Below are 23,731 nucleotides of genomic sequence, written 5' to 3' on the forward strand. Positions count from 1 at the left end.
TCCGCGCCGGCAACGGCCACATCTTCGGCAGCACGCCGCTCACCCCGGTGGCTGTCTAGGCCATGTTTGCATACGCCTTTATCAGGTCTTTCTCGATGGAAAGCGTCTCGTGGCGGTACTCCACGCGAATGTCCGGCACGTTGGTCTTCTCGATGTCGTTGCCCTCTCTGCCCGGCTGGTCGAAGTTTGCGCCGAGCCAGTGGCGTTTCAGCTGGTACTCGAACCCGCTCATGAACACCGAGTTTCGCGCGAGCTCTGACATGTCCACGTTCGACAGTTTATAGATCTGCGCGGCGACAGAGTACTCCTCGATCAGCGGCTCTCTGGTGTACGAGAACTGCAGCGGGTCGTCCGTCGACAGCGACACGTTGAGGCCGCGGCGGAAGTAGCTCGGGAACGGGTTTTTGTCGTACGTCAGGAACAGCGCGTTGTTGGACAGCGGCGACATCGCCACGCCGATCTGGCACAGATAGTACAGGTACTGGATGTACGGCAGTTTGCGCAGCAGGATGCCGTGCGAGATGCCCTCGGCGGCCAAATACGCCGCTATCAGGTGCTCCGGGTCGCCCGCCTCGCCAGAGTGCGGCCGCAGCACAAACGTGTTGAACCCGCGGCGCACTCTCCACTGGTTCAGCGACGCGATGTTCGCGTACAGCGAATAGATGTAATACGAGTACGGCGGGTTGTTTGCCGAGTCCCAGTTGCGTGGGTACGGGAACTTGCGGTGGAACCTCTTGTCGGCCTTGCTTTCGTCGTCGACAGAGTCGAAACCAATCACGCGTTGCAGAAACACAAACAGCTTCGGGTGCGACGAGGGGTCCTTGGTCACCTCAAACAGCGGCCTGAACACGTTGAGCACCAGGTCCTGGTAGTTGTCCACGATGCCGCCCTTCTTGTACACGTCGTACAGCCGCGGGATCTGGATCAGCCACCGCACGTTGTGCGAGAACAGCTTGTGGTCCACCACCCACGCGGCCAGCTTGTCCCACTCGTCTGCCGACCGGCCGTAGATCGAGATCCGGTACTCCGCCATCTGGTACTTGGAGCTCTCGAGATCGTCAAACACTTCTCGGGTCAGCTCGGCCAGATACCGGCCCTTGATAAAGTTGTCGGTCTTGAGAAAGATCTCTCTCAGCCGCGACTCGCCGATCGGGTTGTACTTGAGGTTGAACTTGTCGAACCGGTGGAAAGTGTCTCTGTGCGCGTGCATGTCCAGCGTGTCTATACTCAGGTCGTACGCCGTCAGGTTCAGCGACTCAAACACCTGGCGCAGAGTCAGCACCTGGCCGTCTCTGATGATGACCTTTTCGTCCGGACACTTGCGCATCTTGTACTTGATGAACCGCAGCAGGTGCTTCTGGTTCATGCAGGCCGAGTGGTGCACGTGTGTGTCCACCTTCCGCACGTTGTAGAAGTCTCTGTGCGGGTTCCGCTTGCTCTCGGACGTCTCGTCGTGCTCATTTAGCAGATAATACAAATTCCACTTGGCTTCCAGGTACTCCAGCCGCTTGAACGCAAACGACTTGGTTGGCCCGTCCGACGCGATCGCCGTGATCTGCTCGAGGTCGATGTAGTAGTCGCGCATCGTCGGGATCTGCACGATCTTGCTCCCGCTGCTTTTCTCCACCACCTGGAAAACGTCCTCGTCGTCCAGCACGTAGTCCAGCGCCGGATCTGGGCCCGGAATGTCCACCTTGGCAATGTCGAAATTCTCTGCCAGCTGGTCGCCCTGGTCCGGGTTCCGCTCGATGCTGTACTCGTCGCCCTTCTTCCAGAACGGCGGCGGTGGGTTCGGGTAGATGCGCCACTCGGCCCTGTTTTTCGGGTTGTCCTGCGGCCGCTGCACAGACAGCCTCTGGTACTTTTCGCGGATCTGGATGCACCGCTCGATGTTCTTGTAGATCTCGATCAGCTCCCTGGACGGCGTCTCGGTCACCGAGTTGTGGTCGTTCAGCAGCAAACTGCCCATCCGCGCCTTCGCCCGGAACAGCTCGCGGTCAGACGACCCCATCGGACTCATCTCGTGCGTGATCGGGTTGTACGCAAACTTGTTGCCCGCCATCGGCGACGCGTGCTCAAACCCCGCCGGCCGCGCAGAGTGCACGGACGACGAGCGCGAGTTTTTCGGAGACGTCGCGATCGAGTGGAACGCCTTCACCTTGGCGTCCTGGTCCCTCAGCATCTTGTCCTCGGTGTACGAGTAGTGCACCGTGGACGGGTCCTGGTCGCCCGTGTACACGTAGTCGTCGTCGGACGCGCCGGCGGCGCTCGAAACGCCCGACGACACCACGGGCGTCAGGGTGTGCGCGATATCGGGCGGGTGGGACATAGACACTGCTTTGAAGCTACCTTTTTTTTTTGGCTACTTTATATTATTTTCCACCCTGTGTCTGGTGTACGGGTGGCTCATGGCCGCAGTCTCCTAGGGTCTCTTGGGAACAGACTGGCTCTTCTGATGTTTTTGAGATCCAGGAAGAACATCAGCACTCGCTCGAGGCCGATGCCTCCGCCCGCGTGCGGAGCACAGCCGTACGTGAACGCCTGGATGTAGTCCGACAGACCGGGCGTGGTGGTGTCCACGTCGTGGGCCTTGATTCTCTCGGCCAGCAGGACCGGGTCGTGGATCCGCTGCGCTCCCGACAGGATCTCCTCGCCGCGCATGAAGAAGTCGTACGAGTTCGAGTAGTTGCTGTCCTCCGGGTCTGGCATCGTGTAGAACGGTCTCACCGCGAGCGGGAACTTGTCGAGCACGTAGAAGTCTGTGTCGTACTTGTCTCTCACCAGCTTGCCCAGCAGCTTTTCGTTCTCGGTGCTGAGGTCGTCGTAGTCGCCGAGCTCTCTGCCGGCGTCTCTCAGCATCTGGATGCCCTCCTTGTAGTGGAGCTTGACCATCTTGCCGTCCTTCGGCAGCTTGAACTCCTCCACGGGGAACTGTCTTCTCACCGTGGCGATCTCCTTGGCGAACCTGGTCTTGAGCTCGCTGAAGATGAACACAAACAGCTCTGCCAGCAGGTCGACGACCTCGTGGTAGTCCTCCTCGATCGCCATTTCCAGGTCCAGCCCCACAAACTCGGTCATGTGGCGGTGCGTGTTGGAGTTTTCTGCTCTGAACACGGGAGCAATCTCAAACACCCGCTCGAAGTCGGCAGCGATCAGCTGCTGCTTGTAGAACTGCGGCGACTGCGCCAGAAACGCGCTGCCCTTGAAGTAGTCGACCTTGAAAACGTTGGCTCCGCCCTCCGACGCAGCGGCAATCAGCTTTGGCGTGTGCGTCTCGACAAAATTCCGCTCAAGCAGAAACTCCTTGAACAGCTGGCAGATGCCGGACTGCAGCCGGAAAATGGCCTGGTTCGTGACCGTTCTCAGGTCGATCACGCGCGAGTCCAGCCGCGTGTCGAGGTTGACCACGGGAAGCCCCGAGGCCTCGGCCTCGGCGTCGGAGCGCGAGGCGTCCTCGATCAGCAGCGGCAGCTGGGCAGGCGTCTCGGAAATGGTGTAGATCTTCGAGATCGAGATCTCCACGTCCTGGATCGTGGCGCTTTTGACCAGCTCGTCCACCTTCTTCACCACGCCGTGGACAAGAACGATCGACTCGAGACTGAGCGAGGCGGCCCATTTCACCATCTGCTTCGACACAGAGTCGCCATTGGCCTTGATCAGGCCCTGGATCAGCTCGTCCTGCTGTCTGAACAGGAAAAAGCACATCGTGGCGCCCTGTTGTCTGGAGTTGTGCACTCTTGCTCTGAAAACCACCTCCTTGCCGTCGTCCTGAGGGGTAAGCGTTTTGAACTGGATTCGAGGAATACCCGTCTTGCGGTTCGACTGCATCAGAGGCAGCTTGCCGTAGTTGTCCTTGGCAGTGTCGCTGGCGGCGTCGGCAGCAGCCTTGGCGGCCTGTTCCTGGGCCATTCGGGCGGCGGTCTCTGCCTTTTTTCTCTCCTTCTCGCGCTCCTTCTCGAGCTTCTTGAGCGCCTTCTTCGACAGCGGCTGGCCGTCGGGACCGAGAACAGTTTCCTGGCCAGCTTGGGCCGCTGGCTGTGCCTCCAAATTCAATTTCTCGACTTTGTCTTCAAGACTCATTGGAAAAATAAAATAGATGATTTCAAAATTTTCCGTAAATGAGTAATTTTTCGACTCTATACACTTTATTAATAGCCAAATAAATATCCCCCCTACTTACAGCTCGGTGTTCTCCAAGAAGAAGTAATTGCCGCTCAGTTTCTGCTCCTTGTCCATCTGGGAGTCCAGCTTGTTGATTCTCGGTCTGAACGAGTTAGGGTCTCTTCTGAACGTGACGTTCAGGTTCTTCAGGAACCGGTTGCAACCAGTCAGCAGCGACTCGGCCTTTCTCGCCGTGGCGGACTTCGACGGCACACCCTCGAACACCATCACCTTGTCGGCCATATACGTGGCCATGATGAAGTCGTGCTCGACGATAAAGGCGGTTTTCTTCGAGTGGATGATGAATCTTCTGATCACCTTGGAGCAAATAATACGCTGCTCCGAGTCCAAGTAGGCGGAAGGCTCGTCAATAAGGTAGATGTCGGCGTCCATGCCGAGCGCAAGCACAATGGCGACTCTCTGCAACTCACCTCCCGACAGGTGCTGCACTTCCTGGTCGATGATGTCTTCGATTTTGAGCGGCTTCACCACGTCGGTGTTGAACTGCGCATGCAGGAACGAGGCCCTGATCTTCTTCAAGAACAGCTGTCTCACGGTTCCGGTGAACTTCGGAGCGATCTTTTGCGGTTTCATCGAGACGTTCAGCTTTGGCGCCTGGCTTCCCTCGTCTGGCGTGATGGCTCCCGCAAGAAGCTTACACAGCGTCGTTTTTCCGGTACCGTTCTCGCCCATCATCACGATGATCTCGCTGTCGGAGAACTCGCCGGCCTCCACGGTCAGCTTGAAATCGCCCTGCGTCTTGGTCATGTCTGGATACGCCATCGAGTGCGACTGGTCCACGATCATTTTGTCCGACGCATCAGCAAGTCTAAACTGCAGCGACTCGGTTCTGAACCTCATGTTTTCCGTTGGGATGTGGCCGTCAAGGAAAATGTTGATACCCTCCCTCACAGAGGCCGGAAGGGTCACCACGCCGTACACGGAGGGAACACCGTAGAGAATGCAAACGAAGTCGGACAGATAGTCCAGCACAGACAGATCGTGCTCCACGACAATAACGTAGACGGTTGGCTGGAGAAGCGATCTGATGATGAAGGCAGCGTTCAGACGCTGCTTGACGTCCAGGTACGACGAAGGCTCGTCAAACATGTACACATGGGCGTCCTGGACACAGGTCATTCCGATAGCAAATCTCTGGAGCTCTCCACCAGAAAGCTTCGAGACCTCTCGTTTCAGAATTCCCTTCAACTCCAGCGTGTCGACCACCTGTTTGGCAGCGTCCTGTCTTTCGAGCTTGGCCTTGATTAGTTCTCCAACCTTGTTGAGCGGTCCTTTGATGGCACGAGGTATGTTATCCACGTACTGCGGCTTGATGATGGCCTTGATGTTGTCTTCCAGAACCTTGGTCAGGTAGTTCTGCAGCTCTGATCCTCTAAAATGCTTCAAAATGTCCTCCCAGTCTGGCGGATCGTCGTATCTTCCAAGGTTGGGCTTCTCCTTTCCGGCAAGGATCTTGAGCGCGGTGGACTTTCCAATACCGTTGGTTCCCACCAGACCAAGCACCTGACCGGGTCTTGGAGTAGGTAGTCTATGCAATTTGAAAGAGTTGGCCGAGTATCTGTGGGTGACCTCTTTTTCAAGGTTGGTTGGTAAATTAATGATGTTGATGGCTCCAAACGGACACTTTTTCACGCAGATACCGCATCCTATACACAGGTTCTCCGAAATAAAGGCAATTTTCGAGGTTGGGGCCACCTCGATACACAGCTTTCCCGTCTTCACCACGGGACAGCTCTTTCTGCACTCTTGTCTGCATTTTTTGGGCTTGCACTTGTCGTCCGAGACGATGGCGATACGGGTATTTTTCTGGCTCATGCTAATTAGGTGATATGCAACGCTCCGGCACTACTGGATGCAAAAGGGCCGAAATCAGCTGGTGAGGGAGGAATAAGTACCGGTTGGAGTGTTTGGATAATGTTAACAAAAAAAAATTTTCAATTAGAGCTTTTCGCGCGTGGGAACATTTTTACGCACGTAATTAGCGAGCCGGCTGGTATTCGCGGTCCCACGTTTACGTTTCTGCTGGTTGCTTACAATGACGGAAATATGATTGGCCAGGAGATTCCGGCTGGGACCAAGCGGAGAGGGCGATGCTGTGATCTGGCAAGGGTCGCAAGCATCAATTGGGTATTCGGTGGTCAGCTTGTAGCAGATCACAGCAAGTCGAGGTCACACATCGGGTATTTATTTATGGGCATATTTTATATACAGAATTTAAATAGCTAGAAAATAAAATACGCTACATGCTGGATTTAGTTGCCATTCATTTCGTGTGTACATCAATCCCACCACCCAATTTCTAGCAGACTCGGGCGTGTGGCGTAGTTGGTAGCGCGTTCGCTTAGCATGCGAAAGGTCTTGGGTTCGACTCCCAACTCGTCCATATTTTTGCTCGCCAGACTTCTTTTTTTAAGGTCAGCATGCGCACCGCTAGCGGTAGCACCGCGCAATCCGTCGGCCCCTGAACAGCGTTTGGCGACAGCTCGTGCTCGCTAGCGCTCGCTCGCTACCGCCCACGGCCGCATTTGTCCCAATTCGTGCTGCGATAAGCGTCCGCGCCGGACTTCCAGATTCGGCAATTGCCGACTTATCAGCGGGATCCGACTACCGCCAGCCTCCTTATAAATACCTCTCGCTGCCTCCTGCATCCCCAATGACTGTTGACAACAAAGAAACCTCCTACGTGTTCCAGAAGCAAATCAACGACAAGGGCCTGCTCTGTGTCGGCGCCAAGGGCGACGGTATGTACCTCGTTCTGGAAAACCCGCACACCAAGGAGCAGAAGGTGCTGTTCGACGCTGTTTCAGGAGCAGCCGTCAACTCGCTTCCTCACCAGGACCCAGAAATCACGGAGGCCATGGGCCAGTTTGCCAAAGAGTCCGTGTACACTTTTGGTGCCTACTACGCCAACTACGCTGCCGAGGACCTTGGAAAGTTCCTGTGCGAGAAGTCCGGCGGCGATTTCGCGTCTGCGCTGTGGACCAGCTCGGGCAGCGAGGCCAACGAGAACGCCATGAAGATCATCAAGCAGTACCACAACGAGCTCAAGGACTACAAGAGATGCAAATTCATTGGCAGAAAACAGTCGTACCACGGCTTCACGACCGGAACGCTGGCCATCGGCGACGGGTCCAGAAAATACCAGTTTGCCGACATTCTGATCGACGAGTCCAAGACCCCCAAGGTGTCGCCGGTTTATCCGTACAGAAACCAGAAGCCAGGCCAAACCGAGGAGGAGTACACCCAGGAGCTGCTGGACGAGCTGGAGCAGACCTTCATCGACAACGACCCTAGCACGATCGCCGGAATGATCATCGAGACCGTCGGCGGCTCGACGTTCGGCACGTCCGTGCCTACCAAGGGCTATCTGGACGGGTGCAGAGAGATCTGCCACAAGTACGGCGCCCTGTTCATGCTGGACGAGGTCATGTGCGGTCTGGGAAGATGCGGCTACCCATTCACGTACAAGTCGCCAGAATTCGGTCTCTCTTCGGGCGGACCAGACCTCTGCTCGGTCGGCAAGACCATCGGCTCGGGCTTCGTCACGCTGGCTGGTCTGCTGATCTCGCCAGGCGTGAAAAAAGTGTTTGCCGAGGGCTCTGGAAGCATTCTCGGAGCCCAGACGTACCACTCGCACGATTTTAACTGCAGAGTCGGCCTGGCCGTCCAGAAAAAGATCTACAGAGACAACCTGATCGAGAACGTCAGAATCAACGGCGCGTACCTCAAGGAACAGCTCAAGCTCAAGCTCAAGGACGCCAAGTACGCCGGCGACGTGCGCGGAGCAGGAAACTTCCTCTCTGTGGAGGCCGTCAAGGACAAGGCCACCAAGGAGCCGTTCGATCCGAAGGAGAAGGTCGGCACCCAGCTCGGCAACTTCTGCTTCGAAAGAGGCATGACCATCATGGGCGTCACGGGCACCATCGAGAGCAAGCTCGTCAACAACTCGGAGCTCGTCTGCGTCGGCGATCACGTGACCGTCGCTCCGGCGTACACGTTCACCAAGGAGCACTGCGACTTCATTGCCAACACTATTGCCGGCGCCTTTGCGGACCTGGAGAAGAAGTATGCTGCTTGAGCAGAGTTGATTAAGGGTTAATTAGAGGTCTTTAGTACTATTAACACGGCTACGCCAGTCAGTTTGGAGCTACCAGTCTGTTGCGGTAAATTCGGACCCGCTGCTCAAAGTGCGAGCCATTCCAGCGGTCTGTGTCCTCCAGCCGCGGCGGGCCGTATTGCTCAATCGCCAGCCCGCTTGCTACCGTCGCAAAAATACACGCCTCTTCCAGGTCGCCGCTCAGAGCCAGCTGCGTAGCAAACGCCCCGACAAACGTGTTCCCGCAGCCGGTCGGGTCCACCATCTTGTAGTCGCTGCGCGCAGGGTCGTTGTGGTACGCGGGAAACCATTTGGTCTGGCCAATGGCGTACAGAAGCGACCCCAAAGCGCCGCAGCGCACCAGCAGCACGCGGGCCTTGTGCATGCGTGCTACCCTTTCACAGTTTTCCTTATCGGTTGGCTCAGGCTCGCCAAAAAATGCAGCAGCCTCTGCCGCGTTGGGAGAGAACACGTCAACGTGTTCAAGGGCCGCGTTCAGGGCGTCCAGATGCTCTGGGCGACACCGGTCAGGAATGGCTTCGTAGACAATGAGCGGCTTGTCTGGTCTTGCAGAAATGATGGATTCCAGCATCTCGCGCAGCGAGCCTGGCGAACACAGCAGATGGAACGACCGCGAGCGGATCAAGTGCTCGTGCTGCTTCAAATCGTCCACCTCAATTCTCCGTTTGGGCGTCATATACTTGAACTCCCGCCAGTCGTTGAGTCCGTACTTGTTCCATCCGCGCGTACATAGCCGCGTATTGTCGTAGCGGAAAACCGCGCCCAGGTTCCAGCTCTGCAGCTCCTGTAGTATTTCTTCCGGACAATCGCTGCCTATATCTATAATGCCACCACAGAGCCTGCTGTGCTGGCTTCCGAGGACGAGCCGCGAGCCGACCATGGCAAAAACGCCGCCTCCACCAAGGACGTTGTAGAGGGACGTTCCGTCGGCGAAATGGATTTCGTCGAGGATGAACATGCCAAGGGAGCAGAAAATGGACATGATTATTATTTTATTTATTTTATTTTATTTTATTTATTTTATTTTACAGTATTTATTTTGTTTTATTTTATTTTACTTTATTATCTATTATTCAAAAAATAGCTTCATCGAGTCTGGCTGCAGGGTTGCTCTCGATAAAGTCCAGATCAACCTTGTGTCCCAACAGCTCTCTAATGTTGCTGACAGCATACTTGATCATCGTAGGTCTCTCCAGCGACAGTCCCCAGCCCAGAACTCTCATATCCTTTGGCAGCCCCATGGCCTCGAGCATCTCCGGCCTGAACATCCCAGAGTTCCCAATCTCGACCCACTTGCCCAGCCCGTTGTGCCAGGCGTAGATCTCGAGCGAGGGCTCGGTGTACGGGTTGTACGTGGGCTTGAACCGGAGGTCATGAACACCCATCTTGTCGAAGAACTGCTGCATGAAGCCGATCAGGTCTCCGAGCGTCAGATTGTAGTCGGCAAAGACACCTTCGACCTGGTGGAACTCGGCCAGGTGGGTCGCGTCGACCGCCTCGTTACGGAACACCCTGTCGATCGAGAACAGCCTAGTCGGCTTTGGGTCGGCAGCCAGCTTCTTGAGCATCTGCGACGAGATCGCCGTGGTGTGTGTTCTCAGAACGGTCCGCAGCGACTCCTCGCCCTTCCACGGGTATCTGTACCCGATGGACCCGTACGCGCCGTCCTGATGCACCCTCTTGACGTTCTCCCAGTACTCCTTGTCCTGGGGCTCCTTAGCTGTAGCTGGGTCTTTCAGATAAAATGTGTCCTGCAGATCTCTGGCCGGATGCTGTTGCGGCACATACAGCGTGTCGAAATTCCAGAAACCGCTCTCCACGTACTGGTTGGAAGGCATCTCCGAGAACCCCATGCTGAAGAAGATCTGTCTGAACTCCTCTCTGACCTTGTTGAGCGGATGCAGCGCTCCGGCAGACGGCATCACGCCCTGCGAGTCGAAGTTGTACGGCTTGAACTCGGCCTTGCTCCACGAGCCGCTCACAACCATGTCGCTGGTGATGTCTGTCTCCAGCTGCTTGATCTCCAGCGCGAACTCGGCGCCCTTCAAAACGCTGTACGTGAACACCTTGGACTGCGTGATGAGCTTTCTCTTCTTGAGCTCGGCCAGGTCCTTCTTGTTGGCCAGACCGCCGGTCTTCTCGATCTCCTTGAGCTGCTCCGCGGTCGCGTCCTGCACCTGGCTGCCCGCAGCGACCTTGGCGACCAGCTTGTCGCCGTCCTTGCCGATCCAGCCGTTCTTGAACGCTCTGCCCTGGGCCACCTTCCCGTTGCTGCCCATCACGCTGTCGACTTCCGAGATCTTGAGCCCGTCCAGCGACTCCGTCACCTTCTGCAGCAGCCGGAACTCGTGCGACCCGTGCGCAACAATGTCCTTGGCCTCCGCCGTCAACATCCACTTGTCGCTTTCGTGGGTCTTGTACTCCACCATGTTTCTGGCCGCGAGCGACATCAGCGCCGCCTGCATGGCCGCTGTGTCGACGTCCGCAAACTCGGCCGCCGTGTCGGCGATCTGCTGCTTCTGGTCCAGCGTGTGCAAAATTCTGAGCTGGAGCGAGGACATAATTAATCAAATAATATATTATTTATTTTCGACAAATTTTTCTTAAATCACACCCACCCATGTCCACTGATAGAGCCCGCTATTTTTGCCAATGGGCCGACTGCGACGCCGCATTTGGCGCACCGGCAGAGCTGTGTGTGCACGCCGCGAAACACGCCGGCGACGCGCAGCGGTGCCGCTGGAACCTGTGCGGCCGGCCGTGCGACTCGCCCTCTGCGCTGCTGGCCCACCTCGTGCTCCACTGCAAGACGCCGTTCGCGTGTCTGCGCTGCAGCAGCGAGTTCGCCGCCGTCGACGAGCTGTACGAGCACGAACGGCATCACAAACAGCCTGTCGCGGCCGACCCGCTCAGATCCGACCTTGTGTCGTACAAAACCGCATCGCCGCCTCGTTTGCGCGGCCAGTGTCCCAAGCTGGAGCGCAAGATCGCCCAGTCGCACCAGCAGCTCGTGCAGACGTACGCGGCCAAGCCGCAGGTCGACACGGCCGCGCTGCCGGCAGCAGCGCTCGAGCAGTACGCCGCGCAGCTTGAACTGTACCACGCCAGGCTCGAACGGCTGCACCGAACGCTCAGCGCCGAGCTGGCGGCCGCAGACAGAGAAAAAAAACACTACTGGCTGAAGACGCAGCGGCTGGTCGACGCGCTACACCGGTTTGAGAAAACAGAGCTCAACTGCTGAGGTTCTGCCGAGATTCTATTCGTTTCTAAATTTGACGGTCTTGAGCGGGCTGTACAGCTGGTTGTACAGCTCGTCCGGCGCGTCACGGCCGAGCAGGCGTCTCGTGTCGACAAACGTCTCGTCGAGCTCGCGCAGGTTGCGCACGCCCAGCAGCCGCATGTCCATCTCGAGCTCGTCCTTGAGCAGCTGGATGGCCTTGCGGACGCCGTTTTCGCCGTACGACGAGTTGGCGTACAAAAACGGCCGCCCGAGCCCGACGCCCACACGCACGTTCTGCCCGCCCAGGGCCAGCGCCTTGAGGATGTCTGTGCCGCGACGCACGCCGCCGTCGATGAAGATCTCGAACCCGGGGCGCAGCTTGTTGCGCCGCTTCAGCTCCGGCACCACCTCGGCAAGCAGCTCCACGGGCGGCGGCGCCGTGTCCAGCTGCCGGCCGCCGTGGTTCGACAGCACCACGCCGTCGAACCCGTCGTCCACCGCCTGCACCACGTCCTCGAGCCGCTGCACGCCCTTGATCAGCACGGGCAGCTTGGTGCTCTGCTTGATTTTCTTCACGTCCTCCCACGTGAGCCGCGTGTCGATGAACGACGACAGCGCGCGCGACGCTCCCTGGCTGCGGACGACCTCATTGCTCTTCTGCACGTCCGACTCGCCCTCAAATTTCACCCGTGCGTCCTTTTCTCTGTTGCCGAGGCTCGGAGCGTCCACGGTGACGAAAATGGCCTTGATGCCGAGCTTCTCGGCCTTCTTCACCATCTCAAACGCCACGTTGCGGTCCTCGTTCACGTACAGCTGGAACCACTGCGTGGCGCCGGGGACCCGTGCCGCAGCGATCTCCTCGAGCGAGTTCGACGCCAGAGTGGATATCATCTGGATCACGCCCTCCTTGCCCGCGCCGCGCGCGATGGAGCACTCGCCGTCCGGGTGGCCCAGCTTCGCGAGCGCCGTCGCGCTCACATAGAACGGCACCGACGTCGGCGTGCCCAGCAGCGTCGTGCTGGTGTCCACCTTGCTCACGTCCACCAGCACCCGCGGCCGGAAATAGATCCGCTGGTACGCGTAGTGGTTTTCTCTCATGCTCACCTCGTCGTCGGCGCCGGACGAGTAGTATGCCCACGCGCCCTTCGGAAGGATCTTCTTTGCAATGTACTCGAAGTCGTGCAGATTCATCACCTCGTTGACGTTCGGCATGTTGGCCACGTTCTCGAGCCGCTCCTCCTCAAACTCGTCCTCGACGACTTCCAGCGCCGGAGCAGGCCCGTCCAGTTGCCCGAGATGCTTGTCTTTCGACAGAAACTTCTCAATCGTGCCCTTGGGATGCAGCTGCTCGAACAGCTCGGTGGCATCGTGGCCAGAGTACCGAATAATGGGAGACTGGCCGCCCGGATGGTGGGGCAGGAACTCTGTCATGTCGTAGACCTGGCCGCGGATGGCGACCCAGCAGTCGTCGGGCCGGTTGTGCTTGACGAACTCGGCAACGGGCACTATGCGTTTGGGCACGGCTGGCCCGGCCGGCGACTCGCTGGCGAGCTGCGGTCTGCCGGGCAGCTGCGTGCACACGAGGGCAGCTCCGAGGCCGGCCACCAGTGCGGCGGCCAGAGATCTGCGGGGCAGCTGCCTGGCCGACGACGCCAGCGTGCGAGAGAGCCGTGGCAGCGGCCGTTTGCCGGAGTTTAATGCTCTGTAGTAGGTTCTCCACATACGTAAGGATGCTAAAAAAACTCGAGCCTGATTTATTTGTCAATCGAGGTGGGGCCACCCCCGCGTGGGATAGAATCCCGCAGCCAATGACGCGTTTTCGCCTGGTCAGCAGGAGACGAAAAAAAGGGGTAACAAAAAGATAATGGACGAGACCGGAGTCGAACCGATGACCTTCTGCTTGCAAGGCAGACGCGCTACCAACTACGCCACACGCCCGAGATCTCCTGCTTTTGCGTACCCAGCACTCATGCCGCACCGCGCATCTGCGCGTTCTGAAAAGCAGTGCCCCCTTCCCAAAAAAATCCTAGCCTGTAAACAAATATTTATTCCCCCATGAACTCTGTCAGGGCGGCCAGGCGGCCCTCCACGCGGTCCTACGCCGACGACGACGATCTCTCGCTCCTGGCCGACGAATCGTTCCACCAGTACGGCTCCATCAACGAGGAACACTACATCCAGGGCCGCAGGGCGTCGATGAAGTCGTCCATGTCGCAGCTCAACCCACTCAACCTCATCCCCACCAAGACGACCGACGCAGGCCTCATCTTGGAGGTCGAGACGTCCACGTTCCAGGAGCTCGGCCTGCTAGCAGTGAGCGCGATCCCGCTGGTGATCACGTTCCTGCTCCAGTTCTCCCTCACTGTCGCGTCCGTGTTCAGCGTGGGCAACCTCGGCTCGCAGGAACTGGCCGCCGTGTCGCTGTCAAACCTGCTGTGCAACGTGTCTGCGTACGCGATCATCCAGGGAATCGCGTCGTCGCTGTCGACGCTGTGTCCGCAGGCGTACGGCAGAAAGGACTACCGGGCAGTGGGCCTGCACAGCCTGCGGTGTCTTGTGCTGCTGCTGCTGCTGTACGTGCCGATGTACGCGTTTCTGCACTGGGGGTCGCGGCCGCTGCTGCTGAAAATCATCCAGGACGAGCGGCTGAGCGACCTGGCCTCGTCGTACCTGAAACGGCTGCTGTACGGCGTGCCGGGCTACATCGTGTTTGAGGTGCTCAAACAGTACCTCCAGGCGCAGGGCATCTTCCACGCGTCGACGCTTGTGCTTGTGCTGTGCGCGCCGCTCAACATAGTCCTCAACTACCAGCTGGTTTGGAACGAGACGTACGGTATCGGGTTTCTGGGGGCGCCCACGGCCGTCGTGATCACCAACTGGTGCATGGCGACGATGCTCTTCTGCTACGCGGTGTTTGTCAACGGCTACCAGTGCTGGTGCGGCTTCTCGCGCGACGTGTTCCGCAACTGGAGCCGCACTTTGCGACTCGCAGGCCCCGGCGTGATCATGATCGAGGCCGAGTGGCTCGCGTTCGAGATCATCACGTTTGCGTCGTCCAAGTTCGGCACCGCCGCGCTCGCGTCGCAGTCCATCATGACCACCACCGGCTCGACCATCTACCAGATCCCGCTCGCCATCTCTGTCGCCGCGTCGACCAGAGTGGCCTGGTTCATCGGCTCGGCGTCCAAGGACGCCGCGGTCAAGTCTGCGCACGCTGCCACGTGGATGTCGGTGCTTTTCGGCGCGGTCAACGCCGTCGTGCTCGTGCGGTTCCGCAAAGCAGTGGTCTCGTGCTTCTCGAGCGACCCCGAGGTCGTCGAGCTCGCCAGCAAGGTCCTGATCATCGGCGCCGCGTACCAGGTGAACGACGCCATTGCCTGTGTCAGCGGCGGCGTGCTGCGTGGCCAGGGCCGCCAGTACATCAGCGGCTGGCTCAACCTCGTCAGCTATTACGTGTTCGCGCTGCCGATCGCGTTCGCGTGCGGGTTCCACCTGCACATGGGGCTCATTGGGCTCTGGATCGGCATGATGTGCGCGCTGTGCTTTGTTTCGCTTGCAGAGTGCTACTACGTGCTCACCACCGACTGGGACACGCTGATCAAGAGGTCCATCGAGGAGGGCATGAAAGAGCAGGCCAGCTTCCAGGAGGCGCTGCTGGACCAGGCCAGTTTCCAGGAGGTCATCATTCCCGGCAGCGCGAGCCTGCGGCCTGTGCGGAGCCACTCGCTGCTCCCGATTCCTGTGTAACCAGCATACTTTCATCGGTCGATCGACGCATGTATTTTCCAGGGGAAAAAATATTAAAAAAAAAAATATTGGAATATATTTCACTAAACCAATGCTAGAGGACTCTTCTGCCACAGGACCCCCCGTCGGCCAGCAGATGCCGCCGCGGATCACGCTGCCGTCTCTGGCCGCGCTGGGCGATGACTTTTCCCTGCCGCCCCTCACGGCAAGGGCCGCGGGGACCGGGTCTGTCGAGACCAAGATCACGCTTCCCTCGCTCTCGACGCTTACCGAGTCGATTCCAGACGTTTTGAGGCCGGTATCCGCCATTTCTGCAGCAAACATAAACCACCTGGCCGAGGAGCGCCTTCACAAACCTTCGTTTGGCATCAAGCACGAGGACGACCCTGCGCCGCTACGCTCGCCCGGGCCTGCCGTGCGCCTCGAGGCCGCCGGAGTGCCCAAGACGAGCCTGTCTCGCAGCACAGAGCCGGGCTATATTTTGCAGAACGTCCCAAACCGCGGCGAGCAGTCCCAGCTGGCCGAGGCCGTCCCCGTGCACGAGCCGTCAGCCCAGGAGTTTGCCGCCGCGATCGCCTATATCGAGTCGCTGAGCGCAGAGGGCAAGCAGTACGGCGCCGTCAAGGTCGTTGCGCCGGAGAAAAGGCCAGCTATCGAAATACATGGCAAACTAAGCGTCCGGCGCCAGACAAAAAGAGAGCAGCGAATAGCGAACGCGGGCACGCGGCCGGTGCGTTCGCGCGACCAGCTGCTGCGGCTGGGCTTTGAGCCGCGTTTCGACGCCTCCACCGTGCAAAAAGCCGGTCTCACGGTGCCAGACTCGCACACTCTTCCGTCGTACGATTTCTACCACTGGTCGGAAAGCAGCGTCGACGAGGACGACGCAGAGACCGAGTTTTCTGCCGATTTGCGCGAGTTCGACGCGCTCGCGAACGGCCCAGAGCTGGGCACCGAGCACGGGTTCTGGGAGGCCGATTTCGACGCCTTCTACGCCATGCACACGCCTGCTCCGTGCGAGCAGCCAGAGCCCTGGAACCTGCGGTATCTGGGCGTGTGCGAGGGCTCGCTGCTGCAGTATCTGAGCGAGGAGACGTCGCTGCTTGCGCCACGGGTGCGTGTGGCGTCGCGGTACAGCTGCGAGAATTGGAGTCTCGAGGACCATTTTTTGCAACGCGCAGACTACCACCGCTCGGGCGCGCCGAAGGTGTGGTATTTTATTCCGCCGAGCGAGCGCGCGACTTTCGAGGAGATACGGGCAACGCGGCCTGTGGCGCGTGCTGCGCTCAAGCACGAGCCGCTGCGTCGCTTTGTCGAGGCGGGCGAGTGCTTTGACGAGTCCATGCTTGTGACGCCCGCGCAGCTGCGCGCGCACGGCGTGCGGTTTTTTGCAACCGTTCAGTTCCCCGGCGAGATCGTCCTCAAGTACCCGGGGGCGTACTCGCTGTGCTTCTCGCTCGGCACGAGCGTGAGCGAGAGCGTGCGGTTTGCGAGCCGCGTGTGGCTGGAGAGCGCGCTGCCCGCGGCCGACTGGCTGCAGCGGCAGCAGCTGCCGCCGGCGTTCTCCACGTTCCGGCTGCTGACGAATGTGGCGGTGAACTGCGACGACCGCGCCGTGCTGGCCGCGCTGGAGCCGGTGCTGGAGACGCTTGTGGCGCGCGAGACACAGCTGCGCGAAGCCGTGCGCACCAGCCACATCAAGGAGACGTCCACGGCGGGCACACCCAGCTCAACGGTCACCGAGGCCGACCTGGCAGACGCGTTCCCCTCGTACGTCGTCGTGAGCGACCGACGCCGCCCGGAAACGCTCACCATGTCTGTGGCGCGGTTTCTGGCCACGCCGCGCGACACCCACGAGCTCCGCGCTGAGCTGTGCGTGCAGCTGTCCGACGACGCTCTGCGTGTGGCGCAGCGGGCGCTGCGCACGAAGCTGGTCACCGGCGCGCAGTGGCTCGCGCAGTACGACGCGCTGATCGCCGGCTACGACAAGCCGTCCACGAAGCTGCTGCGCCCGCTGCTCGCCGAGGGCGACGCCATCTTCCAGCGGCCCGAAACGCTTGCGCCGCAGGACTTGCCCGCCTACGAAACGTACCGGCAGCTCAAACAGTACTGTCGCGAGACCGAGGACTGGGCGGCGCGCGCGGCCAAGTTCCTGCAGTTCAAGGTGTCCACGCGGATGCGGCAGCGCCGGGGCGAGGGCCACGCCGACCCGGACGCCTGGAACGAGCTCGCCGACCTGGACGCTCTGCTGCGCCAGATCCCGCAGTTGCCCGTCTCGACGCCCGAGATGGACCAGCTGCTCGAGTACTGCGGCGAGCTGGCCAAGTACAACGACATGGTGCAGCAGCTGCTGCACCGCCCGGACGACAAGGAGCTCGAGAGCCTGCATCTGCTGGGCAGCTCGCTCGGCGTCAAGCTGAACTCGTATCTGCTGCTGGACCGTGTTCTGCGGCGCAGCAAGTGGCTGCGCAAGGTGCGCGCGCTGGACTACTCTGCCGCCGACACGCGGGAGCTGGCGCAGCTGCTGGACGAGGGCGAGGATGTGGCCGCGACAGCCGACAGGGAGGTTTTCGAGAAGCTGCAGCAGACGCAAGAGCACGCGGCGGCCGCGAACCGCGAGCTGCTGGCGAGCATGGACGATGTGGCGCGGCTGCGCGAGCTCTACGACCAGTACGAAAGCCTGCCGCTCGACCACGCCGTGCGCGAGCAGGTCGCCCGCGTGCTGGACGAGTACGCGGCCGTGTACGCGCAGCTGGAGCAGATCGCGCAGACGGTGCAGCTGCGGTTCGGCGACCTCGAGCAGACAGACGAGCTGCTGCGCATGATCGACTCGAACCTGCGCTACTTCGACGCCAGCTTCCAGCTCTCGCGGCCGCTGCTCCAGGAGATCACGCACAAGGTCGCGCGGTACCCTGCGCTCGCGGCCGAGCACCAGACGCTGCAGTTCTACGAGCACCAGGTGGACGTGTGGTACGAGCAGCTGGTGCTATATTTCGGGCTTGCCAAGGTGAAAAAACTGCGCAGCTACTTCGAGGACTGGCAGCGGTTCGACGAGCAGGTGTTTGCCGAGCCGCCCGACAGCGGCAGCTACTGCGTGTGCCGCATGCGCCACGAAAACGGCATCATGATTGAGTGCGAGGCGTGCGAGCAGTGGTTCCATTTCGGGTGTCTCGGGCTGCGCGACCAGGACGAGACAGAGATCAGCGGGTTCCTGTGCCCGATCTGCGACGTGGACATGCGGTTCAAGTCTACGCGCCACCACCTGGAGCAGATGGACCGAAAGCCGACGCTGGCACAGCTGGTGGAGTTTGTCTACTGGTCCAACTCGCAGCTGACGGTGCTGCCACCCGAGTACCGCAACATCCTGTGGATTCTGCGCAACTGCTACACGTTCAAGCTGAGCATCTCGGACATCCTGGAGAACGACCTCGCGGGCATCCGCCACGCGCTGCGCCGCATGGAGGGCTGCCGCGTCAACTTCGAGGAGGACCGCCGCGTGCTGCGCGCCAAGGTGGCCGAGCTGATGCGCGTCGATCGGCGCGTCGATCACCCTCCCCCCGAGTCTGGGTGAAGAAAAAAAAAAAAAGTAGAGCAAACCCGTAATACACCACACACATCCGCCATGTACGCCCGTGTCTCGCCCGCCGCGCGCCGCGGCCCCGTGCTCCTGCGCCCCATATGGGCCCGCGCGCCGCTCAGCACGAGCACACGCGCTCTTCACGAGCACCGGCACTCCAGCGGCCCGTCGTCGACACCCCCTGTTCCACCCCAGTCGGGCTGGGCCAAAGTCAAGGACTTCTTCAACCCGCACCTGCCGATGTCGCATCTCGGCGGCCACTCGCACTCGCACGCGGCCCCGCACGCGCACTCGCACGGCGCCGACGCGTCGAAACTCTACGACACCAAGGACTGGGCCAACGAGGGCGTCAAGATCACCTGGGTGGGACTCGGAGTGAACGTCGCCATGGCCGTCTCCAAGTTTGCCGGCGGGCTGTATTTCCACTCGCAGGCGCTCATTGCCGACGCCGTCCACGCCGTCGGCGACCTTGTTTCCGACGTGCTCACCCTGTCCACCGTCAAGTACAGCAACCGGACCCCGAGCGAGCTGTATCCGTTTGGGTTCGGCAAGGTGGAGACGCTCGGCTCGTTCTTTGTGTCGGCCATTCTGCTGTACGCGGGGCTCCAGATCGGCTGGGGCTCGCTCATCGACATTCTGACGCCCGTGCTACCGCACAGCGTCATGGACGTGCTATCGTACTTGCCCGTCCACTCTCACAGCCACAGCCACACACACGACACGGGGCACACGCACGACGCCGCGGCGCAGGCCGTCCAGACCGCAGACATCAACGCGGCGTGGCTGGCGCTGGCGTCCATTGCCGTGAAGGAGTGGCTGTTCCGCGCGACCCGCAACGTGGGCGCGCGGCTCAACTCGAAGGTGCTGATTGCCAACGCGTGGCACCACCGCGTCGACTCGCTCACGTCGGTCGTGGCGGTGCTCACCATCTCGTCGGGCTACTTCCTCAACATCTACTGGCTAGATTCCGTGGGCGGCCTGATCGTGTCGGTGCTGGTGATGAAGGTGGGCATCTCCGGGCTGTTCCAGTCGTTCAAGGAGCTCATCGACAAGGCGCTGCCGTCGTCGGACCCGCGCTACCAGAGCCTGCGCGAGCTCACCGTCGCGCAGCTTGCGCGCGAAAACAGCAACCTCAAGGTGAAAAAGCTGTCCGTGCTGCCGTCGGGCACCAACCTCAACGTGATCGTCGACGTCTCGGCCAACCAGAAGGACTACACCAACCACCTCACGCTCGAGCAGATGAGCCACATTGGCGAGAGCCTGAAAAAACAGCTCAAGCTCAACCACGACAACCTCAAGACCGTGTCGGTGCAGTTTGTGCCGCACGAGGACAAACACTAGATTCTGTATTAAATGCTACTTTCGGAGCCGTATTTCTTGCTCTCGTCCGCGACGAGCCGCCCTGTAAACACGTCCATCTGCGCCGGGTCCACGCCAAAGCCCAGCTCGCCCGTGGTCACGTACACGTACAGCTTGTGCCCGGCGAAAAAAAGTGCAACCACAAACGCCCCCAGATACACCTTGAAGAACTTCTCGACGCTCGCGGCGCCCTCCACGGGCAGCACGGCGATCCACAGCTGCGCCGCCAGCACCACCACGCCGAACCCAAAGCACACGTACGCGCCCCACAGGCCCGTGCGCGACACGTAGCACAGGTCACGTGCGCCCTGCCCGTGCGCGGCGAGGCCGCTGCGGAAGCGGATCAGCGAGAACCCGATCGAGCACCACGTGAGCAGCGAGCTGAGCCCGGACAGCGCGAGCAGCCACGAGAACAGGATCTGTGCGCCGTTGCCGACCAGCGACACGTAGCTCAGACACCCGAACGCCAGCGTCACGCCGATGGCCACCATTGGCCGGCCGCCCTGGTCGACAAAGCCGAAGCAGCGCGGCGCCATGCCGGCCTTTGCCAGCGACACCAGCGTGCGCGACGTGGCGTAGATAGCCGAGTTGCCGACCGACAGGATCGAAATCAGGATCGCCACGTTCATGATCGACGGGAGCACGGGGATTCCCGCGTTGCGGATAGCAATCACAAACGGCGAGCTGTTGGCGCTCCGCTCGCTGCGGGCCATGAGCCGCGGCTCGTTGTACGGCACCAGCAGCCCGACCAGTGTGAGCGAGCTGATGTAGAAGAACAGGATTCGCCAGAACACCTGTTTGGACGCCTTGGGGATCGACTTGATCGGGTTTGGTGTTTCTGCTGCGCACAGGCCGCAGAGCTCTGTGCCGCTGAAGCTGAACGCCGCGGTGACAAACACGGCGACAATGCCCTTGAAGCCTGCTGGCGTGAACGGGCCCGGGTCTTTCCAGTAGCGGTCGAGAATGGCTGCGTGATGGGGCACTCCGCCAAACAAGATCACAAGTCCCGTGACCAGAAACCCGAAAATAGCAACGATCTTGGTCACCGAAAACAGCACCTCGGCAAGCCCGTAGATCCTCACGGGCAGCATGTTGATCAGGATCATCATGACGAAGAACGCCGTGATCAGGTAGCCGTCGCCGATCGGGAACCCGTCCCAGAACTTGAATGTGATGGAGGCGGCGCTGAGTTCGAGCGGCAGCAGCACCAGCCACTGCATCACGTAGTTCCAGCTGATCGCGAAGCCCCAGCTCGGGTCGATGAACGTGGTGGCGTAGTACGAGAACGCCCCGGGAACAGGAAAGTTGCACGCGAGCTCGGCCAGCGAGTGCACCATGCAGAACACCATGACGGAGATGAGCGAGTAGCAGATCAGAATGCCACCGGGGCCTCCGTCTCTGAGCGACTGGGCGGACCCGAGGAACAGGCCGGTTCCAATTGACCCGCCCAGCGAGATCATCTGCATCTGGAACGAGCCGAGCTGGTGTTTCAGGGGCGCGGCGACGCCGTCGGTGACGGCGGCGGGTCTGAATGTGGCTAGTGTGCGGTGCAGCCAGCTGCGGGAGGTTTCCTGCTGTTCGAGCTCGACAACACTGATGTTTTTCTCTGAGTCCATTGCTTGGCTCAGTACGGCCAGCGCAATGTCTTTTATAGCGCATTTTGTAATCTGTTCTGCTCAGCTGCTACCAATTTGGAATTCTACTGATTTGCACAAATGTTGGCAGAAAAATAAAAAAAAATATAATAAAATAATTGGTCTCATGTCACTCAACACCTTTGACGCAGAAACGGCAGATAACCTCGAGGACATCGAAAAGCAGTTTGCCGTCAAGGCCGTCCAGCAGATGGAAACGTACTGGAACCTGCTGCAGTCGATTCCCGGCAGCAAGCTCAAGCTGACCAAGTACGACGACGAGATCATCGAGGAAGTGCTCAAGGACTTCCCAGAGTTTGCGTCTCCTGAAGGCGTGGCGAAGGTCAGCGAGGACGACATGAAGTCTGCTGGCGGCAAGGCGCGGTGGAGAAACTTTCTCAAGAAGTTCGAGGACAAGGTGCAGGACTACAATTTCGGCACGCTGCTTCGATCGGACGCCTCGAAGGAGTACGACCAGCACGGAACGATCTTTGTGGTGAGACTGCAATTCTACGCCATTGAAATTCTCAGAAACAGATACGGCCTGAACGACTGGGTGTGCCAGAAAAAATAGAAAAAAAAATATAATAGGTTTAATTCGTCGTATTATTATGAGTACACAATCCGCCTAGTTCATCTTCTTGACCAGCTCGTTGATGTAGTGCTCTCTGTTACCAGTAGATCCACCCTGGATGAAGTGCTGGAACTTTCTTCTCACGCCCCAGCCGCCAGATGGGTTGGACAGCTTGAATGGCCACAGGAAGTTGTTGGCCTGCTTGAAGTTTGGACCAACGGTGTAGATCTCGTGGATCAGGTCCTCAATGGAGATGATACCGTACTTGCCGAGCGAAGCCTCGATGATGGAGTTCTCGGACAGAGGAATTCTCTGCTTGTTGATCTTACCGTAACCTCTCTTGTAGATGAGCTGTCTGATGGTGGAGAGCGATGGGTAGCCGTAAGCAACGTAAGGCTCGACCAACTTGATGAGCTCGGAGGTGGCCTTGGTGACCTTCACAAACACACCAGCGTTGATCTGGGTCAGTCTCAGCAATTGCAACACCTTTCTTGGCTTTGGAGCAATCTTGTTGATACCCTTGATTCTGACGACAAAGACAAGCTTTGGCTCGGCCTCAACGTAGTAAGAGCCGTTGGCCTTGGCCTCTCTCTTGGCAGCAATCAGAGCTCTCTCGGCGTCGGCGTACTCCTTGGTGTAAGCCTCGGTTCTCTTGAAGATGGCTGCTCTCTTTTCCTTGTTGGCCTAAAATAGTTAGTAAGGATGAAAAATTTTTTGACGTCCCAAATCAGTCCCGAAAGATGGTTAACTAACAAGCTTCATTGCCTAAGCTAGCCGTTTCAAAATAGGTTTTCATCAGCTGATGGGACGTCTCAAAGCTTATACATACGGCCTTTCTTGCCTTCTTCTCGGCAGCGACCTGCTCAGCAGTCTTGGCAGCCTGCTTGGTCTTTTTGATTTGAGATTCTGGTTTAGCAATTCTAGAGGTTAGTAGCGGGAATCCAGAGTAAGGCCTCTGGAGGTTGCACGTGTGAAACGCAATCTCTGCCACATTCCCCGCCGGGAACTGTCCCTGAAGAACATTCCCAGCTGTAATGTCTCCAGAGAGAGGAGGTAAAGCCTGGCTCTCTTTGGCATCATTTTAGCTGCAATCGCTCTGCGCGATACGCAGCAGCACCACGTCCGAGGACATGAACAGGGTGTCAGCTGTATCCGGTGCCGGATTACAGTGCGTTTGACGGTGAGATAAGTACGAGGAGCGCGGGCCTGCCGTCTCGCTTGTAATAATCTCAAAACCACGCCATAGGCGTGAGTGTCATGTCACAACAAGAACCGTCCAGATCCTTGCTCGCTAGCGAACAACATACGGAGCAGCCATTGTGTA

The 23,731-nt window shown here is 59.2% G+C and overlaps 13 protein-coding genes across 13 annotated transcripts; 5 read left to right on the forward strand and 8 right to left on the reverse strand.

Moving 5' to 3' along the window:
- Positions 1-55: 55 nt before the first annotated feature.
- Positions 56-2,329, reverse strand: KL928_005075 (uncharacterized protein; the record flags this gene model as incomplete). The annotated part of the gene is made up of 1 exon (XM_043205844.1): positions 56-2,329. The coding sequence occupies one exon, from the start codon at positions 2,327-2,329 to the stop codon at positions 56-58; it is 2,274 nt and encodes a 757-aa protein (XP_043057662.1).
- Positions 2,330-2,406: 77 nt separating this feature from the next.
- KL928_005076 (uncharacterized protein) lies at positions 2,407-4,080 on the reverse strand (the record flags this gene model as incomplete). The annotated part of the gene is made up of 1 exon (XM_043205845.1): positions 2,407-4,080. The coding sequence occupies one exon, from the start codon at positions 4,078-4,080 to the stop codon at positions 2,407-2,409; it is 1,674 nt and encodes a 557-aa protein (XP_043057663.1).
- Positions 4,081-4,176: 96 nt separating this feature from the next.
- KL928_005077 (uncharacterized protein) lies at positions 4,177-5,997 on the reverse strand (the record flags this gene model as incomplete). Its single annotated transcript, XM_043205846.1, has 1 exon — positions 4,177-5,997. One exon carries the CDS (start codon positions 5,995-5,997, stop codon positions 4,177-4,179), a length of 1,821 nt encoding a protein of 606 aa, XP_043057664.1.
- A 231-nt stretch (positions 5,998-6,228) lies between these two features.
- On the forward strand, positions 6,229-8,260 carry KL928_005078 (uncharacterized protein; the record flags this gene model as incomplete). Its single annotated transcript, XM_043205847.1, has 2 exons — positions 6,229-6,350; positions 6,679-8,260. The coding sequence occupies 2 exons, from the start codon at positions 6,229-6,231 to the stop codon at positions 8,258-8,260; spliced, it is 1,704 nt and encodes a 567-aa protein (XP_043057665.1).
- Positions 8,261-8,318: 58 nt separating this feature from the next.
- KL928_005079 (uncharacterized protein) lies at positions 8,319-9,257 on the reverse strand (the record flags this gene model as incomplete). Its single annotated transcript, XM_043205848.1, has 1 exon — positions 8,319-9,257. The coding sequence occupies one exon, from the start codon at positions 9,255-9,257 to the stop codon at positions 8,319-8,321; it is 939 nt and encodes a 312-aa protein (XP_043057666.1).
- A 115-nt stretch (positions 9,258-9,372) lies between these two features.
- KL928_005080 (uncharacterized protein) lies at positions 9,373-10,860 on the reverse strand (the record flags this gene model as incomplete). Its single annotated transcript, XM_043205850.1, has 1 exon — positions 9,373-10,860. One exon carries the CDS (start codon positions 10,858-10,860, stop codon positions 9,373-9,375), a length of 1,488 nt encoding a protein of 495 aa, XP_043057667.1.
- A 91-nt stretch (positions 10,861-10,951) lies between these two features.
- Positions 10,952-11,392, forward strand: KL928_005081 (uncharacterized protein; the record flags this gene model as incomplete). The annotated part of the gene is made up of 1 exon (XM_043205851.1): positions 10,952-11,392. The coding sequence occupies one exon, from the start codon at positions 10,952-10,954 to the stop codon at positions 11,390-11,392; it is 441 nt and encodes a 146-aa protein (XP_043057668.1).
- A 163-nt stretch (positions 11,393-11,555) lies between these two features.
- KL928_005082 (uncharacterized protein) lies at positions 11,556-13,678 on the reverse strand (the record flags this gene model as incomplete). The annotated part of the gene is made up of 2 exons (XM_043205852.1): positions 11,556-13,077; positions 13,620-13,678. 2 exons carry the CDS (start codon positions 13,676-13,678, stop codon positions 11,556-11,558), a joined length of 1,581 nt encoding a protein of 526 aa, XP_043057669.1.
- A 265-nt stretch (positions 13,679-13,943) lies between these two features.
- KL928_005083 (uncharacterized protein) lies at positions 13,944-15,281 on the reverse strand (the record flags this gene model as incomplete). Its single annotated transcript, XM_043205853.1, has 1 exon — positions 13,944-15,281. The coding sequence occupies one exon, from the start codon at positions 15,279-15,281 to the stop codon at positions 13,944-13,946; it is 1,338 nt and encodes a 445-aa protein (XP_043057670.1).
- Positions 15,282-15,357: 76 nt separating this feature from the next.
- On the forward strand, positions 15,358-18,834 carry KL928_005084 (uncharacterized protein; the record flags this gene model as incomplete). The annotated part of the gene is made up of 1 exon (XM_043205854.1): positions 15,358-18,834. One exon carries the CDS (start codon positions 15,358-15,360, stop codon positions 18,832-18,834), a length of 3,477 nt encoding a protein of 1,158 aa, XP_043057671.1.
- A 51-nt stretch (positions 18,835-18,885) lies between these two features.
- KL928_005085 (uncharacterized protein) lies at positions 18,886-21,641 on the forward strand (the record flags this gene model as incomplete). The annotated part of the gene is made up of 2 exons (XM_043205855.1): positions 18,886-19,299; positions 19,365-21,641. The coding sequence occupies 2 exons, from the start codon at positions 18,886-18,888 to the stop codon at positions 21,639-21,641; spliced, it is 2,691 nt and encodes an 896-aa protein (XP_043057672.1).
- Positions 21,642-21,960: 319 nt separating this feature from the next.
- On the forward strand, positions 21,961-22,407 carry KL928_005086 (uncharacterized protein; the record flags this gene model as incomplete). The annotated part of the gene is made up of 1 exon (XM_043205856.1): positions 21,961-22,407. The coding sequence occupies one exon, from the start codon at positions 21,961-21,963 to the stop codon at positions 22,405-22,407; it is 447 nt and encodes a 148-aa protein (XP_043057673.1).
- Positions 22,408-22,461: 54 nt separating this feature from the next.
- On the reverse strand, positions 22,462-23,725 carry KL928_005087 (uncharacterized protein; the record flags this gene model as incomplete). The annotated part of the gene is made up of 2 exons (XM_043205857.1): positions 22,462-23,074; positions 23,715-23,725. 2 exons carry the CDS (start codon positions 23,723-23,725, stop codon positions 22,462-22,464), a joined length of 624 nt encoding a protein of 207 aa, XP_043057674.1.
- Positions 23,726-23,731: the final 6 nt, after the last annotated feature.

This window comes from Ogataea angusta (assembly GCF_019207475.1).
Source record: "Ogataea angusta isolate 61-244 chromosome Unknown 61-244_NODE_12_length_299177_cov_91.812086, whole genome shotgun sequence".
NCBI lineage: Eukaryota > Fungi > Ascomycota > Pichiomycetes > Pichiales > Pichiaceae > Ogataea > Ogataea angusta.